Source organism: Prunus dulcis, chromosome 4, assembly GCF_902201215.1.
Source record: "Prunus dulcis chromosome 4, ALMONDv2, whole genome shotgun sequence".
NCBI classification, from domain to species: domain Eukaryota; kingdom Viridiplantae; phylum Streptophyta; class Magnoliopsida; order Rosales; family Rosaceae; genus Prunus; species Prunus dulcis.
In genome coordinates, this window is record NC_047653.1 from 23070987 (window position 1) to 23090595 (window position 19609).

The following is a 19609-nucleotide window of genomic DNA, read 5'->3' on the forward strand; positions in this document are numbered from 1 at the left end:
CCACCCTTACTCGAAATCATACCCAAGTGAGCAGAGCAGTCCCTTTCATTGTAAACACATGCAAAAACAACAAAACTAAACCCAAAAATCAAAAGTGAAACACATACCCATTAACCCAGAATTATCAAAATAAGCAAATTGAAAATAAAAATAAAAATATTTCAAGATTGGCCGAGAAAAGAACGACATATAGAGGAGGAAGGGAGAGAGGGAGGGAGGGATGGAGAGAAAGAGAAGGATACATAAACAGATGTTGGAGTGGGTGGCCGCCGGTTTAAGCAGGTGGAGACTTCAGTGTTGTTGATTTTTTGTTTTTAATTTTTCAACTTTTAAGTTTTTAAAATTGATTTGAAGTTAACACGGTTAAGTTCGGGTTAGGTAATAGGATATGTGTCAAAAAAACTATGAAGGGTACACGGAGGAAACACCAAATTAAGGACAACAGATCCTCTCCCTTAAATTATGCTCATGTAAATTACTTTTGGTTTAAATATAGTAGTTTCATTTAACTAAAACAAGCAAGAGTATATAAATCATATAACATAAAAATATATTTAAAAAAACAATATATAGTAGTTTTGTTCTGTATCTATATATATATAAAGCAAAAAGCAGAAAATGATTAAACATTCAAAATACCAGAAAATATTATTAGTTAATGCAAATATTAAGAATTAAAATTATTAATTAAATAAGAATAATATAATAAATTCACACTTTTTCATATTTAAAAAAATTAAAATTTAAAAAACAAATCAGATAATGAATCCTATTTTTATAGAACACAATGACCCATTATCTTTTTTAATTATAAAATATATTATAATTTTTTTTTAAAAAAAAATCTCTCACAAGTGCGGAAGCGCGTGTGGAGAGGCTAGTATATTATAATCCAAACGGCAGAAAGAAAATAAACTCAACTTTAACAATTATGTAAGGACCTTTTTTTTCCGCTCAAATTATGTAAGGACCTTGAGAAAAAAGAAAAAGAAACTGTGCCTAAAATAAGTATAAGAAAGATCGTTTGTAGTTTTAGAGCTCCAACTTGATTTCAGGGCCTCGAACATCTCTACACTCGAGAACCTTCTTTGGGATGTTGCTTGCAATCAGAGCCCCACCATTGTAACCATCCATTAACAACTTTCCTATTTTTGATCTCCAGTCCGAGCTATCAGTTTCATTCTTCCTGTCATGAACAACTCTGTCACAGTACTTGAGCATTGTTCCCAAGCCAGTATTGGGTTCCCAACCATATTCTGTTAGCACCTGAGCCTCGCCTTCACTCAAGTCTTCTCCAACCTTAACCAGTCAATAACACGAAAGAGATACAGTTAAAACCAAAAATATATTTCAGCTTGTAAAATGATGTAAAAATTACCTAAAATGATTAAAGCTCTATTCATCCAGATGAACCATGTTTACAGCAGAATCCAACTGATATTATCAAAACCAAAATTCTCACCACATACCCACAAAGAATTGACAGCAAAAGGCAAAAAATAAACTCGGCCAAAAAGCATATAGCTCATAAAATAACAGCAATACCACGTAGCAGTACCAAGTAGCATAGCACAAAACTTTATGTAACCAAGTTTTGAGCTCTAATCAGCTTTTATAATAGCTAAATTTTAGAACTAATCCCAGTAGCAATTTCAACAGCTTCCTTCCAAGAAACTGTTAGAGTGGGCGTGCACCTGTAGTAGCATTTATCACCCAATACAAATCTGTAAGTCATTATAAGCATTATAACTGTTTGTATTAAAGTATACTACAACCTTGCACCTCTCAGCAGTATCATGTTATTTTTAAACATAAAATAAAATAAAAGTTCTTTGAGTCTCGTAATACAGCCCAACCGTTCGGAATTTCGGACTCCAATTTCCAGTCTAAGATCACATCATAATTTCAGAGAAGAGAAAACTGCACATAATCTACACAAGGTTTAACACGGTTCCACCATAAATGGGGCTATGTTCATGGGCTCTAATCACAACACACTAATGAAAAAAACAATATTACTATTAACACGAAATAGCCTCTTTTAATCACTCAATCTTAGGTAACCTCACTCCTCTCAAACCTCTTCTTCAGAGCTTCAGAGAACCCCAATTACCCCCTTGAAAACTCACAAAAACTGAAACTCGCGTAAATTTCCTTCTTAACTATTGAAACCCTAGATAAGAGAAACTCTCAAAAGCCTGAACAATGATCACATAAGGAGGCTAAAGCACTTAGAAAAACCTATTTAAAGCCTCACCAAAACCCTAACACCAATTTTGGAAACATCCTACATTCCTAATCTAACTAGGAGGAGATTGGAGCAAAACGGATGAAGAATGTGTCAAAAGACAAAACTCTGGAAACTGACACCAAACTCAAACCCAAGCATTTCATGCTCGAGCCTGCTGCAATATCTCAAAAAACTTCCCTGAACACTCGCTTTCAATCCTGCTGCAAAATATTTCCCCTCTGGACACTAAAGGGTCCTCCCTGATGATGCTTAAGCATCGATTCCAAAACCTACATTCCCACCTCGCATTTCTGGATCCTACTCCAAGACCAACCAATGACAGAAGATAGGTTTCCCACGCAACAGGAACAACAATTGATGGTCTGAACAACCAACCTCCCAAAACAGAACCCCAACTGAGTTAACATTCTCCAGAAACCCATCACATATTTGACAGTTTAGACTTGAAATCCCAACCTTTGAACCCAAAGTATTCGTTATGATTACATTTCACATGACTTTATGTCCCAGCTCATCCAACAAGGTTTCTTATAGGGCTTTAACTTCTCTTCTACCCCAAAGCAGAATGGCGAAGCTGAATATATGTCGTTCGTCAGCTCTTGCGCGGTATGCAGATTCCTGTGTCTTACTTGTATATGGTTTCTTACAGTGTTGCCTACCTCATTAATCACACTTGTATCCTACAGGGTAAAGCCCCTTTCCACGTCTTCCAATCCGATTTAGAAGCTTTTTGTCTACAAAATAGATGGTGTGGGCCCTACAAGGATGTCCCTCAAATAAGCTTATTAGAGGGATCTCTCAACGGAAGCTCTCTGTGTATATATATACAGAGAGAGAGAGAGAGAGAGAGAGAGTAAAAATGCAATGGAAGTGGCAAAACTTTAAAAAAACCTTGAAATGGACAAATGGAAAGTAAAGTCAATGCTTCGTTTATTAGATGTACCACCGCAGGACAAAGGGGTGAAGTCAAAAGATTCTCAAACAATAAAGTTCAAAGAACAATCACAAGAGGAAAATCCTTCAGTTGGTTTCTACCAAATTGGTATATATATAAACCAGAGAGTAACAGGTTCGTCCAAATGATTGTTAGACAACCCACATGCCTAACAGGCTAAGTTTACATATACCATGATTTAAATGTTCTATACCACAAAACAGCAAATGCTTGCAATAAGTGTATAAGGTTAAACAAACTAATTTTCAAGCTGTGTAAGACAGCCTCAATGACTGGCGACATTAATATGACAGTTGTGAATCAATTTAACAAGTGTGCCATTGATTGACCCATATACACAAGCAATCATCTCATATATGTTTTCAAATAATTACCAATAATGCCTTGTTCTCAATTAGGGAAATCCTGCTGCAGCTGGTAAGCTTCATTGCAGTCACCAGCCTCTTGATCTGCCAGTCAATTGGTAAGGAATCCACTAGCTCAAAGAAATATGTTGCATATCCATATTCAGGTCGTTCCAGCACAATTCTGCAGTCAAGTGATAATGAAATGTCAAAAATATCCAGTCTAAGTAGAGAATATGGACTAACCTTCAGAAAAAAATTCTACAAATTATGCACCTATTATGTCTCGCAAAGACAAATATAAATGATTGAAGGTCTCGGCACCAACCCCATTCAACAGGCCAATTTCTAAACTGCAGATATCGGGTCTGTAAAATAATAAAATAAAATGGGATTTATTGTGAACAGAAAGATAGCTTGTAAGAAGATATAGGCAGAAGGTAACTAAATTGATTAACTTAGTGTCATGCTTTGCTCACCAATTGATCATAAAAACCAATTACCTGCTCCACAAGTGAAATTAAACAAGCCAAGCAATAACTAGCTCTTGAGCCCTTTGTGCATCGTATTGGAGCAAGCTTTAAAATCGATTGCCGCTGTGATAAAAGCTGTCCAAAATGAAGAAGGTAACATTAGAAAGACAGTAATGCAAATGGGGTGCCACATTAAATTGTTCAATGCAATTGAAATACAGCTTCAGGAATTTTAGAGCTTTCTCGTCAGGAGCAAACTGGTTAACTTCCAGGAATTGGCCAGCCATATATTACTCAAAACAGAATCTTCACTCATGGAATTCAGTATTTTCTTGTTAAGAAGAAACTATCATTTTTATTACTCAACAAAATCAAATTACATAGCAGTGGACCAGGAGTCTATGAGAAAAAGGGAAACAAACAATACAACAATTTCCAGTACCCAAATAACCCCCACTCCAAACTTATCTAGCATACTGCAGCTTTTCAATCTTAGAAGAATAGCAGAAAGGGAGCTATCCATGAACTCTGTCAACATGGGCACCCATGGAAAAGACAAAAAGCTGAGGTTATTCAAAGCTCATCCACCCAAACACCACTCAAATCTTCAAAAATTCACCTATGCCTGTCCATCCAACAACCCAAAAAATGGCTAAGACCCCACATCCCCATTATATTTTGCCTTTCTTTCATTCCTGATCACTGCAAACTCTCACACATCCAAACCATCCCAAACTTCCTAACCAAGTTCCACCATATTCTTAATAGTGGAGAAAATGATAAGTCGACTCTACACCCTCTTTACCAGATAGGGGAAAGCATGCCCGCTGTCTTCTCTTGTGAAGCATCTCCCATGTACTTCATATTCATTAATTCAATACAACCAATTATACATTGTCATCATTTAAAAGACACAACATTTAAAAAAAACACACACACACACACACACACACACACACACACACACAAAAAGAAGGTGCCTTCTACCAAGACAAGCCCTTCATGATAACCAAACAAGGAAAGCAAGTTCTTAGGCTTGTCTACAGGATCAACCCCTATTGTAACCAAATCAGAAAATTCATTGTGAAAGACTCTAATAAGATAGTTGATTTTGAAAATAGCCCATCATTTTGACTAGCAACCACATGTATTCCAGTTATCTCCGGTCATGTCCTCATCAATTACTTTATTAACTAATTTGTATTCTAAAATGGACCTATTTTCCAACGTCAAAATTATAAAATGAGCATTTATTCCCTCAGTTAATCACTCATTAGTATTCTTTTTCCGAAGAACTACAATCCCTGGCAGTTTCCATATATATGATTCACAATGTGCAATAGCACATCTGCTATGCCCATAAATAAAAGCAGCAATGTTTTCCAATAGGAGGTACATATTCGATCTTATGTGGAACTCTTATGAATTTGAAATACCCCCTGCTGAGCAAAATCACCAACAGTGATGCAGCTAGGGAGCAAATATTTTCGATATTGATCTTAAGAATGATTTTGAAATGATTCAAAGTGTCATGCTACAAGGAAGCCGCAAGAACAATACATGAAATTGTTGTAACAAGGCTAAGACAAGTGGAAAATATCATAATATTAGAATTGTTGCCAACCTTTGATATCACAGCTTCAAGCTTTGCAAAGCTGTCTTCACATAAAGACTCGTCTAGAGCTTCATCACACTCCATCTCGCCGTAAAGCCTTATTTCATTAACCAGCACCCCTTTTTCAATTAATACCTGCCAGTTTGCATGTTATGAGTCTTGATCCCAATGAAATTGAAAATGCAACTGTGAGAAACATGGAGTACCTGCAGGAGTCCCGGCGCATCCTCCTCCAACGCTGTTTCAACAGAATCCCTGCAATTAATTTGGCACTTATGTCCCTTAGAAAAGTGGGCAGAAAACTAAGTGGAAAAATATCTACATAAACATCACAGCATACGTGGCAGTCTTTTTCCTTTTTCGTGGACGAATGAGGCTTATTGGCTTAGCAGATTCTGAGGCAATAGCGCTATACTTGGTTGAGCCATAGTTCGTATACATACTCGATTCAGAGCCATATCCAGATGACAACAGATTCATCCGATCTCGCAGTGGCATATGATCTACCACATCTTCATTAAGTTCATTGAAAGCCCTATGTTCATTCTTTACTGGCAGTATGTTAAGGGAGAAGTTACCCCTAACATTTGTGTCCAGATTGTGCAAGACACCACCATCCCAAGGCTCATCCTTTACTTTGACAGATGTTGACGACGTTGAACAATGTGCTCTAGTTGTGCATGTAGGCACGTAGTCCTGTCCCCCACATGAACTGAATTCATTGGCATTAGGAGGCATTCTCTCAGATGAGCATTTCCTGTCACTTTCAGATTCTTTTCCGCCATCAGTTGACTTATTGGAGTTAATTGAATATTGATCAGTCGTAAATGATGATCCAACAATGATTTTATTTGGCGATCTAATCATAGAATTTCTACAAAGAACTGAATCATTTCTTGCAGGATTGTCATAGGGCGAATGGGTAGCAACTAAAGCTTCTCCACTGACACTACTAGTGTCTCCCTGTCCTTTATCGGCAAGTTGTTGGATAAGGTCCTTTGACAGTGGCCCTGGAATACCCTGTATAATACAATGTCAGAAGACGCTTCTACAATAGGAGATAAAATGTTATACAAACAAGTATATTATACTCAATTTTCACTTTTGAAGAACTTTATGAGAAGACGATATTCAAGAGTTTGCTGCACAATAATTACAACTTTGGAGAGTATTCAGGTTTTTCAGCACATAGTCCAAAAAGGAGGAACTGGAACTGCATTCATCAGGGGTTCTCTTGTCAGACATTTAATTCTCTGTGTGATAAAATGATTTGGAAATCTAGTTTTCCTCCTAACGTTCGTTTTTGGCACGGATCATTGCTCATGGAAGATCAAACACTGGCAATTTGGTGCAAAGAAGAAGATCGAATGCTGTCTGTCTCCTCAGTGGTACATTTTGTGCAAAAGAAGAGGGAGAATTTGGAACTCACATGTTCTTAAATTGTCCACATGTTTTGAGGGGCTGTGGTGGCAGTTGTGAGGTTGCAGGGTTAGTTGGGTGATTCCTCAATCACCCTCAAAACATTCTTTGTGAAAAGTATTATGTCTCTTGGTAGTGGGGATGAATGAAAGAAGTTTTTAGAACTATAACGGGAATGAAGAGGAGAGATCTTGGGAGATTTGGTTGGACACAAACAAAAGGAGTTTTTAGAACTATAATGAGGATGAAGAGGAGAGATCTTGGGAAAAAGTCAGATTATGGGCATCTTTATGGCCTCTCTGTCTCCAGCCTTTAGGGATCTTTCACTTTCTATAAATTTTCTTCATAGGTTATGGGCATCCTTTAGCGTTTTGTCAGAGGTTTATGGGAGAAAGACTTACCGATCCCACTTTATACGAGAAAAACTTACCTATCCTAGTTTCATAAACCCCTTCATGTATTAAACTGCCGAATGCAAGTATTCCTCGAAATATAGAATTTTTTTTTTAAAAAAAAAAAAAAAAATGAGAGTTGTATATTATCGGTGGACCTCTTGTTCATCAAGTCTTGTACTGTGTTCATATTATTTTCAATAAAATTTTATTTTTCAAACAAAAAAATAAAAGGAAAAAAAACCCATTGGGCAACTAAAAGAATGGAAAGCAGAGCAACACATTTTGATTGATTGGCAATAGCCAAATACCGAATTGATCTCACTTTTCAAAAGTGAGGATCCAGGTACCATTTCATAAGTGTTGAAGGCAAAAGAGTATGGTAAGCTTTGACATTGCCCATTAAGACAGTTATTCCTAAACTTGGGCAACATAGGAGATGAAGAATGTTCCAGCCATAATAGCCACAAGCTTCTCAGTAATTAATGCAATCTTAGAATTCTAACAGTCACTAGAAGGATAATAAATCACCTTGAAAACTGCTTTTTCCATCCCCAAGAGTTTCCTGCAAAATGCCATAAAAAAACAAACTAATAAATTATTCCCTTTCCTGCAATATGAATTACATAAATAAGTTGGGATATATATACAACCATGTTGATTCTTGCTGTGCTTTGCTTTATTTACTCTTTGTCATCTAGGTGCTTTACTTTTATTTTCTTTCACTGATTTAATTTTCACGACTGAGGCGATTGATCTCACAACATACACATGTATCACAATTAACAAATAACCACATTTTTTTTCTTCATCTCAAAGCTTCCTGCATACCCCTCAAAATGAAAGATCGCACCATAACATAATTCAAGGGGTTTTCTTGCCCAACCTTTTAGTGAGCCAACCTTGTGGGTTTTCAACTAAATGGACTATGCCTTCTTTTTTTCTTTTTCTTTTTTCTTTTTATCTCTAACTTTTGCTGAAATACCTTCCTCGGGCCTTTGGTCCAATGAGGTTTTTTTTTCCCCCCAAACTCAAACCTTAACAAATGGGTTTTTTAATTTGGAATCCTTGAAGTTGAATCCTTCTAAATTTGAGATTTGTCCTTGATTTGATACACTTTAATTTGATTTGATTCAAAGAAAGACTTAATTTATACTGATGTGGCCCCTTAGGTGTTAGCACATGTCACTTCCTATGACTCACAACTTAGATAAGGATGAGTAAAGTTTTACTAGTCAAAAGGTCAAACTTTTGAGTTGTTGATCATTGATCAAATTGCTAGTGAATTTTTTAACTGAAGTTTTGATGTCTGCAATGTGTTTGTGTAGAAGGGATGAACTTGAATATATATATATATATATATATATTTGTGCCAAGACATAAAAATCATCAAGGAGAAAATGGCACCTTGATTGCAGCATCTTCTGTCGCTCTTTCAAGGAAATGTGGTCCAGAGGATCATAAGTACAGTGATCAGACATCTCCCTTTTCACCTTAACTGCTGACGCAGGAGAACCAGCAAAGCAACTCATACAATCTCCAAAAGAACTCAACAAGATGCCAGAGGAAGCAGCCTTTTCTTCGGCATGAACTTCTGATAGCGATGGATTTTCAGCTAGAATTAAAATATTGACATCAATGTTCTCTGGTTGACCAACATTTGTATCAGATTCAGTACAGGCAATCTGCTTTGAGGAAGTTAAAGTATTTACTTCTGTCCCATTGTAGTCACTATCACCAGGCATTTCCGCATTTTGGCTGCAAACTTCATTTTGTAAACATTGATCAAGTGAGGAATTTACCACAGTTTTACTGCACAATAATCCAGGCGTAGTTCCCCTTGGAATTATAGAATACTGATTTTTTTCTTCTTCCAATAATTGAACTCCCACTTCTCGGGCAGCAAAAAGAACAGAGGAAACATCCTACAAAACATACACATATTCTATTAACCAACCCAAAAAGGAAAAAAAGAAGGCAGAGGGAAGAACAAACATCACATATGACAAAGAACAGATGCCAAGTTGCCAACTCAAACTGCTTGCAATGAAATGATTTCAAATCGTTCTTTTGCTAGCATGCTGCTTCCTATTTCATCGAGGCACATCGATATAACTTGACTGCCTCTAGTGCCATACAGCAGATTGTTAAAATGTCTGACAAAAGCTGACAAGGCAAATGCCTCACAAAATTATGTCGTTGCATTTTCTCTTCAAACATAACTATAGGCTACCTAAGCATGTCATATTGTCCACTTTGATCATGTAGACCATCTATAGTGCCTCACCTGTACTTTTAGAGTTTTAGGTACATTCTAATTCGTAGTCAATTATCTTCTAAAGAAAAATCCTCAAAAGTTTCTTATTTTCATGGTATATATCCAGTGTCTCACCTATACTTATAGGTACATTCAAATTTCTAATCAATTCTCTTTTCAAGTCAAATCTCTAAGATTTCTCATTCTATAACATTCTTGGCCTTTACTCTTTCTTTGTCAAAGCAAGGCCCACTGTTATGTTACCATGCTGCATGATGAAGCCTGTTGGTCTTCATCTCAGAAGGGGCTTTGTTGCTTTCTTGGATTTCATTTCCACCAGATTCTAACTAGATTCTCATCATGTTCGTAATAATGAAGCATAGGTGGATCAAACAACATAAGGAAAATTAAACCACTCTCCCATCCAACCAAGACAATTTTTCAAAATCTAGTACCTCCTATATGTTACATATAAACACAAATGTACTTTTCTCCACATTCATCTAGCATTTGCAAGGACTTCGTAAGTTTTGCCAATAAAGATAATTTGCTAAAATCCAGTAGCTCATATTTCATGCATAACAACTCGGCATTCGCCTGGTGCTTGCAAAGATTCTGTGACTTTTGCCAAATAACTAGGCCATAGCCATGATAACTCCTATAATTTCCAATGACCTAATATTAAATCCTAAAAACTTTGGCATACAATTTCATAGTTGCCTTAATTTCAGATTCCCCAAATAAACTTCAAATATCTGTAATCTTCAATGTCACAACAATAAATAAATTCTCTGAAAATTAATATGATATTCACAATCTTCTTTGCACACATTCTTCAAGCAATTGTTCTTCACTAGTTTCCTCATATGGGTCATTATTTTCAACTACAAGAGGCGTTTTTCACAAGAAGAAAAATTCATGCATCAACCTATCACCCTATTATTCAACCATGACATATCTTGCGAAGGCATTTTGTAAAACATCTTCATAGCCTAAAGACAATCATCAATCGAACACTAAAATAAGGATTTACATAATATATAACATGCAAACTGTTTACGCCAATGGTTATAGAACTGTCCGATATCAAAAACAGGGCCAAGGAAGTTTGTTATTGCCTAACTATATCTCGTCTCTAAATGTTCACTACGAAACTAGATAACACGGAATTTGAAATCGTACTACTGAGCTTTAATAAGACAAGGCTTGAAACTTTCACCTTTGTAAGGCTTTAAGAACTTTCAAACCAATAATTCAAAATTGAAATAATATGAACTATGATAAAAATAAAACGAGGAGATAAACAAATTACTTGTGACTCAGAGAGCTCATCGTCTTCTTTAAGAGCAGCACCAATGAGGGATCTGCATGCATGTCGCAAAGACAAAGCTTCAATCAGTAATCCTAAAATATTATTGACATGTTTTAAACGGAACAAAAACCTAAAACAAAAACAAATGAAAAATGAAAAGGAGCACACTTTGATTTTTGCTTACTGGCCAGTAACAAATCACGCCGTCGTATCAATGGAAGATAGTCAAGCTCATCCGACCAACCAACACCATCAACTTTATACTCAAACTTGGGCGAATATATATTGGAACCACTGGAAGTAGCAGCCATTTTTGTGTGCACCTCTTCTAATTCAGTTCAGGTAATCAATTCCCATAACTTATGGATCAAGTCCCACTTGTGGCGAATGTGAGAAACTCCACTGCTCTGGAACATAGTTGCCTAATTCGCTCACCCCCATACGAAATTCGATCTGGAACGAAAGATTTAACGACTCAGTTCCAGAGGACAGAACAGTACCTGATAGACGACGTCGCTGCTACGGAACAGTACCTGACCGCCGACAGCACACGAGCAATCGAGAGCACATGAGGGAGAGTGCTACAGCTGATAAGCCCGCGTTTGATTCTGGGTCTCTTGGAAGATATTGGGTTCGGAGAGGATTTTTTTTTGGACGAATGGATTCTAAGAGGTGGGATGCTTGATAAATGGATAGGAGTAAGAGCAGGTCCAGCGGACAGCCCAGCCCAGGCAAAAGGGCCCCCCGGGTCTCCCAAAATCAGCTCCAGCGGTGATATCCAGCCCGGGCAAGGCCAAGGCAAGATAAGCAGTGACATCAGCAAAGAAATTTTTTATAAAAAATTCGAAAAAATGTCTGAAACATTACCAAAAAATTCAAAAAAAAATAAATTTATCCCATGTAAATAGTAATTGCCTTTGAATTTCAATGGCAATGGGTGAAAAAGCACACAAAAAACTGTTAGTACATATACTATTCAAATAAACAGTAACAGCCTTTACTTGCTCTTACATTTTGTCATGGCAAGGGAGGATTAGGACAGCTACTATTCACATAAATAGTGGCTGCCCATGCAAAAAGCAATGAGTGTTTTCACCCGTTGTCATGACAAAGTGCAAATTTTATTCATTTTTTTGTTTTTTTTCACAAATTGTTTTACCTAAACAATTAATTTGGATAATATTTTTGGGTTCGTACGTATCAATATTTATTATAAAATTCATACCTCATAATCGGATAAAATTTTCGGATAAGATTTTTAGTTTCAAATTTCAGATAAATTTCAAATTTCATATGAACTTCAAATTTCAGACAAGATTTTCACCCTCTAAAATCGTGCCACGTGTCATCTCTATCTACTTAAATTTTTCTATAAAGCCAGAGGCTCAGCTCATACCTCTCACACTAGATCTTCTCTATATTTTCATTTATTATATTTTAGAATTCATACTCCATTCTCAATATCAAACATGAGCAGTGTCTTGGAAAGGCAAGAGCGAGAAACTAGAGAAAGAATGCATAGACGAGCTGAAGGCAAAAGGGTGCAGAGAGAACTTGATCAACAAGTTGTCATAGCAGTGGCTTTGCTTGATGAAGAAAACCAAGGCTGCCATCGTGGTTCACAAGTCAGTCGTGGCCCGAATGTGGATAGACATAGGCATTCTAGAGTAAAATTACTCATGGCGCTTTGCCTGGCAATTTCCTCCAAAAAATTTAGATGTATTATTGCTAGAATCACTCCCTCTCTTCGCCTTCACCGCCTTTCTCCCAATAGGCCTCAGCTTTTTTTGGACGAGTGAGTCTTGACTCATTGGGGAATCCATAAGTGAATCCGATGCCCGCGAATCATGGAGTGGCGTCTTGTTCAACACCACGGTCGGACCTGTCAGAATAATTCGAAATCTCTTACAATTCATCACCACCTCCCAACATTGGTCATGGTTGAAATTTTTTTTGCCTTACCGAGTAGCACCATACAACATTTGTGCTTGCTTAATCTATATATAAAAAAAAAAAATTGAAAATGCAAGAAACTTAAAAAATATGGGCAATGCAACAAATATAAACAAAATAATGGAAATGCAAGAAATATTAACAAATTATTGGAAATTCAAGAGATATTAACAAAATATTGGAAATGCAAGAAACATTTAAATAAATATTATTTTGGTGTGGGAAGTGAAGAATATGACTAAGATTTATTTTTAAAAAAATTCTGAAAGTTTTAGTATTTTTTTAGATTTTTTAAATTTATTTTTGGTTGCTGACATCATTGTTGATGTCAACAAACCCAGGCTAGAAGTCAGGCTGGTTTGGCCTGTGAGCGGCCCAGTCTAGTGGGACCCATGGCTTGCCAGGGCAAGCTTGGCCCCCTGGAAGCTATTGCTTAGGCTCGGGATATGTCTTGCCAGGACTGGGGGCTATGGTTGGACTTGCTCTAATGTGACACAGATGTTGTTTTAGCTACTTTCAGTAACTCTAAATTTGACACCGTTTTTAAAATTGCCAAAGCATGTGTGTGGTTTATAAAAAAATTGACAATTCACTTTCCAGATTTATAAATATTTGTAAGCCACTCAAATTTTTGTGCAAGATCTTTAAAATGAGATTTAAGGTATGAACAACACATAGAGACCAAAAAATATGCTTGTGTACCTTTCCAATCTCTCTCCCAGGTGCGACACAATTACTTACAGTGTCGGTTACTACTTGAAGAACATTATAGGACCCCACTTCTTCAATGGCTTCAAGTAAGAGGCTTAGGATCTCTTTACTAGTCTTTTCAATCCCCAACATATCATGTGTCACGCCTCGAATTTTCAACAACAATTAACTTTTGAGTTATTACAAACAAACCGATCTGGGACGTGAAACTTGGAACCTTCAACAAATATATAGGGATTTTTTTTTTTTTCCTTAATACAATACAGCCTGTTCTAAAGCCATATTTGATGTTTGACTCACACATTGGCTGACAAAAGGCCTAAAAATCAGAATAGGTGACTTCTCTCTCTCTCTCTCTCTCTCTCTCTCTCTCTCACACACACACACACACACACACCTGCTCATTTTAATTTTAATTCTTTTTAAAATTTCAATTGGGCTTGAAGTTTGAAAAAAGAAGAAGAAAGAGTTGGGCTTAGTAGTCAGTCCAAATCGGGAAAATCAAAATGAACCTAAATCTGTTTGGGTTGGTTCGATTTAACAATGAGTTTTTATGAGAATTGGACCAGATAGAATGAACAGTACTGATTTCAATTCTGATTTTGGGTGAAAACTGAACCAAATCAAACCTTGCCCAGTCTTAATAATCATCACCAACCAACTATTAATAAACATTCTTATGGCAACAAGAAAACAAAAATTCCACAAAACATATTTCATTTCATTTCCAAATAAGTACAACCAACAGTATTTGAAAATGAAAAACAACTTAAAAAGTGCAATCCTTCATAAGTACACCACTAAAAAAAACAACTCTCACAACACCTAATTTAAACATTTTTTTCTCTTTCCAAGAAACTAAGACTCAACATAGTTTCAATTCCCTCTGCTTTATCATCAATTTCGAAAGGCTTTGAACTTTTAGCCTCCACCTTAGGCACTCTACGCCTTGAACTCTGCATTTCAACAGTGACCTCCATAGGTCTTGAACTTTGCCCCTCTACCATGTTCCACAATAGTTATACCACGGATTTTTTGGCTTGGTGATTCCCCAAACAATTGTCCTAAAAATGTCATTTTGGCACCTTCATCCACTTTGTTGTGTTCCTCTCGGACCTTTTTATTTGTAACTTCTACCTTGTCCAACTTTTAACGCATTTCTCTTGAGTACGTGTCTACCATCCTTGATAACTCATCCTTCTCTTTCAGCAGCCTATGAATCATTGCAACATGCGAAATACGGTCACCATTCTTCTCATACTTTAGATGCTTGATTACAGAGTGACACTCATCGAGCACAACCTCCAACCTAAGGACTTCTTGAGCATTCCTTTCACGATCCATACTTAACTCCTCTCTTAGTTTATGAACTTCCAGAGTAGCCTAATCATGCTCATTCTTCAATTCATTCCGATCCTTGATCAACCTGTGATACTCTCGAAGCACAACCCTCAGATTCGCCAATTGAAGTGTCAATTCCCGAACTTCTTGGTTCTTTGCCAATAGTCATTGCCCCAAGTTTGCAACAAATACAACACATTGGACGCTTAGAGCCATAGTGTTGTCACCCGCAATAGACTCATCCTTCTTTCCAATGTCCTTAGATCCCTTGGAGTTAGCAAATCTCTTGCCAGTCCGGCAGCTACATCATTATCCTGCATCATCTAATCCATGACTGTGACTGGACCTCTTAAAGAAACAAAATTGGGATGCCACATCGCTGTGTCCACTTGTACTTGCTCACTTCCTTGCTGAGAAATAGCTAGGTTCAAATCTAAATCAAGTCTATAAGAAGAAGCCATTTGTGTGTTTCGTTTTTTTGAAAATGGTAGAAAGAATAGCTTGAGTATGAGACTTGTATACTCAACTATTACACTTCTCCAATTGATGAACTGTGCCTTGCCAATGACATCATAAGTAGGCACAACAAATCCAATCATCCATTTCCTAGTTACGAACCTTTTAATTCGCAAATCTTTCTTAAGTTCCACACCTTCTTGAGCTATAAACGTCACATTTTTCAAAGTCCCTTTTGTAAACATCTACAAATTTCAACGTGACTTTTGTCTTGTTCTTCATCTCTTTCCAATCAATTTAACTTTCATTTCAATCAAGAAAAGTTATCATAAGCAGCATGCCACGTGTATCAGCACCAACAAGTAAATCCAAAGCTATCTCTTCAAATCATTGTACACCGCATACAGCTTGCAGAACATGCATGCATAACTACAACAAAATCAATCTTATCAATTAATATCCTTAGTATCACAAACCAACATTCATTTCCAACTATTCATTCTAAAGGACACTCAAACCTCCAAATATTTATGAACTTAGCCACTTTGTCTCTTCGCCTTTCTCCTTCAACCTGGATCAGTACAAGGTTGAACTCAACCATTTTCTGAGTTCACTGACTTAAGAAACTGCTATTGCCTTCACTGGATGATACACAAGTGTAACATCTCATTCCTTATTGAGGTATTTCAACTCTTTCTTCCATTTCGTATTAATCTCCTTTTGAGAGAACACATACTTCAAACTCTCAAGATTTCCAAAAGAGTTCAAACTCCTAAACAATTCTATGATGCCTCCAAGTTTCAAACAAAGAAAACTGCAACTAGCTCCAATCATGAGTAGAATCTTTTCACACATGAACCTTCAATCTTCCTGAAGCATAAGCCTCAAGCTTCTCATGCCACGTCAACATACATCCCAAATCTTGATGAGATGCATCACCACCACCAATCCACATCCAATTGAGGGAATGGTCATCAGCAAAATAGCAACTAAACTCGTCTTCAAAATACTGTAAGATCTACACACACACACGCACACACACACTAGTGCAATGAACCAACTATGATAGATGCATTACCTTTTAACGCACCAATAACATCCAACCATAACATTCAAGTAGTGGTTAAGAGTATGAAATGACACTTCCATTCCATAACCATCAATCAAAACCTCAAGTTATCTCGATTCAATAGCTAAATCAATAACCAACTTAACTGCCCTCCTTAGAGGTAAACCCATATCACTTTCAATACTTTGATTTCGAAATATGGTATCATCTCTAGGTATACCTCAACCATATGCTAAAACTATACCACTATTTCTACCTTGGTCTCTATCTCTGATTGGGTCCACTTCCTTATAAAAGACAAAAAAAACAACAACAATCAAGGGACTCATTCCTCTAAATCAAGGCTTTCACCAACCCATCACGTCTAGAGAATCTATTTCTGCAACCTAGATCTCTTTATGAGCAAACTCTCGACTCAACTGAGCAAATCAAAAGCTCAATCCAAAAAAACCAAGCATCTTCCTCATAGTCAACAAAAGACTCTCAGAGTGTTCCTTTACTGTGCAACAACTATATGAGCTCACCATAAGCTCAGTTAACTACCCTTCAGAGTTGACCATAAGCTCCGTCACTTCGTTAAAGCAGACCATATGTTCTGATACCAAATTGTCACATTCTGAATTTTCAACAACAAATAACCTTTAAGTTATTACAAACAAACGGATCCAAGACGTAAAGCTCGGAACCTTCAACGAATGTACTAGATTTTTTTTTCTTTTTTCCTTAATACAATACAACCCATTCCGAACCCACAATGTAAATACAAACTCAACTTTTTTGATTCAAATATTATATCACACCAATTACATAATAAATTGAAACTTCAACCTATTACATAATCTGCTCCTTAGAGTTTATTACACACAGTGGAAGTCTTCACACCAAAACAACTTCATAAATTGCCCTCACATTAATTAATTTTTCGGAATATGAAATCACACAAGATTGTGGTTAAAAGCATGAATGTTATATGAATAACATATCCAATTACAACCAACAACATCAAACCAAGCACAACAACAACACGTTAAAGACACAAACAAAACTCATAGTACATCCAATGCAAAACCTGTTACGAACTAAGTATTTTGTAAAATATGTAAGAATTGGGAGATGATCTTATTCAATTAAACAACTAAGTTGGCTTTTAAATAGCCTTACAAGATAACTGAATCAAAGAAGAAGTGCAGTCTACATTTAACAACCCTAATAACGTGGTAAGTGGCTAAATGAATAAGTCAAATAAATAATATGTCCCTTAATAGTAGGGATTATTAACAAAGCAGTAACAAACTGCCAAATTCAAACCTAACAACTAAAACACTAACAACTTTAACATCATTCCTTAAATTGAATGCCATTAGCAATCAGTTTACACCTAGATCCAAACAGATGTTGGGGTAATTTCAAAGGTCAGAGGTTTAGGAAATAAAAAGTTAGAATCTAAAGAGTTTAGCTATTATTTCTTAGTGTATGAGTTGAAGTTAACGTGAGCTTTAGTGGGTATAATGGTTATGATTAGGTTTAATGTTGAATTAATATTATGGCTTATAAATAGGCGTTGTATCCACTCTATGTCGTGTATATCAAGTGTATCAAGAGTGGGTGTTGTAGTAGAGTATTTGAAGTATCAATCTTATTGAAGTTTGTCTCAAGTAAGTTTGTATAGGAGCTCTGTGTAGCCTTCGGGCTTCACATCTCCAAAATTATGTTATTTCTTTGGTTCGTTATATAGTATTTCCTTCTTTACATTTAGAGTGCATGTGCATAAAGCTAAATCCACCAATAACAGACACCCACGAGATTATGCATCTTCAAGAACACATCAAGCTTTAAAGGTTTAGTCATTATATCTGCAACTTGCTCCTAAGTATGACAATGAACCATCTTCACAAGTCCATCTTCTGTAAAATCTTGAAGAAAATGAAAATGAATATCTATGTGTTTGCTACGACCATGCACATTCAATATCATTTGAAGCTCATCCCTTGCCTCAACAACACGGTCACAATTATTGCTATTAACCATGAAAATCAGCGTGTATTTTGGAAGTATTGTCTCCATAAAGGTTGAATCGATCTTGTCATGGCACACAATATCCCTAACTTAAAAGCTAATGTTCTTATAATCCACAATTTCAACATTCAATCTAATTGTTGGAATGGTGGTCGTGATCTCCTTGAGCTTAAGCTTGTACAAGATGGTAGTTTTACCAACAGCATCGAGACCGATCATAAGAATTCACATTTCTTTTTCAGCAAAAAGATGATTGAGTAACTTGGTGAAAGATAAACCCAATTCGAAAAGTTGATGATTTTTTTGTTGGATGACATTGGTATTAAACCTCAGCTCTTCGATAGGCTTATCTTCTTGCAAAGGAAAAGGGTTTTGGTGCACTTCTTCTCCTCTGACACCCATATCAATAGCATCATCCCCACTATCCATCTTCAGTCCTTCTACTTCGGAACCCACATCTCCACCAAGAAGATGGTTGTGTCCATGACGGCATTGTTAAGGACTATAATCAAATATCATGCCAAGGATATACCAGTCGTTGTGGACTATCTTTGAAAATTTGAGCAATTCGGTATCCTCTGCCGGGCTTCATTCCTAAAGGAAAAGAGATACATGGAGTTGACAGAATTACAGACTAGAGGAGAAAAGATTGGGGTAAAATGGGTTTACAAGACAAAGCTCAATGAAAATGGAGAAGTGGATAAATACACAGCCCATCTGGTAGGAAAGGGAACACTTAACAACATGAAATGGATTATACAAAAGTGTTTGCACTTGTAGTTGATTTGTTTGAGTCTTTGAATTATATTTCCAATATAGGACTTTTGACACTCTCTGGATAAAAACGTAATCAAATGGATAAATTTTGGAGTAATTCCAGTTGGAGGACGTTTGTGAGCCACTTAGCTTGATTGTATCGAAATTTCAGATTTTTCTACCAAGCGGTTATTTTCTAGCAATAAAATAAAGGAGCAGTGTGTGGTGCTGGAATAGTGACATTTTGGGCTTTTATTGCGTTTTTAGAGCCCAAGATGACATCGGATAG

The 19609-nt window shown here is 36.5% G+C and overlaps 1 protein-coding gene across 4 annotated transcripts; it reads right to left on the minus strand.

The window, feature by feature from the left end:
- Positions 1-906: 906 nt before the first annotated feature.
- Positions 907-11777, minus strand: LOC117624895. 4 transcript variants are annotated; one of them, XM_034356400.1, is made up of 11 exons: positions 11187-11774; positions 11019-11070; positions 8857-9374; positions 7981-8014; positions 5979-6658; positions 5845-5893; positions 5648-5773; positions 4030-4158; positions 3827-3918; positions 3581-3734; positions 907-1299 (listed from the first exon to the last, which is right to left on the minus strand). In XM_034356400.1, exons 1-11 carry the CDS (start codon positions 11327-11329, stop codon positions 1033-1035), a joined length of 2244 nt encoding a protein of 747 aa, XP_034212291.1. In that variant the 5' UTR covers positions 11330-11774; the 3' UTR covers positions 907-1032. The 4 variants fall into 4 exon arrangements, with proteins under 4 accessions (XP_034212291.1, XP_034212292.1, XP_034212293.1 ...); XM_034356401.1 differs by having other exon boundaries at positions 4054-4158; positions 11187-11773; XM_034356402.1 differs by having other exon boundaries at positions 11203-11315.
- Between the last annotated feature and the right edge of the window lie 7832 nt (positions 11778-19609).

Excerpts from the sequence above, each read along its gene's own strand:
- LOC117624895 (XM_034356400.1), bottom strand. The coding sequence starts at position 11,329 with ATGGCTGCTACTTCCAGTGGTTCCAATATATATTCGCCCAAGTTTGAG. Across the intron at positions 9,375-11,018 it reads ATGAGCTCTCTGAGTCACAA|GATGTTTCCTCTGTTCTTTT; the intron begins GTAATTTGTTTA and ends TATGTTTTGTAG. Across the intron at positions 4,159-5,647 it reads TTGAAGCTGTGATATCAAAG|CTTTTATCACAGCGGCAATC; the intron begins GTTGGCAACAAT and ends CATTTTGGACAG.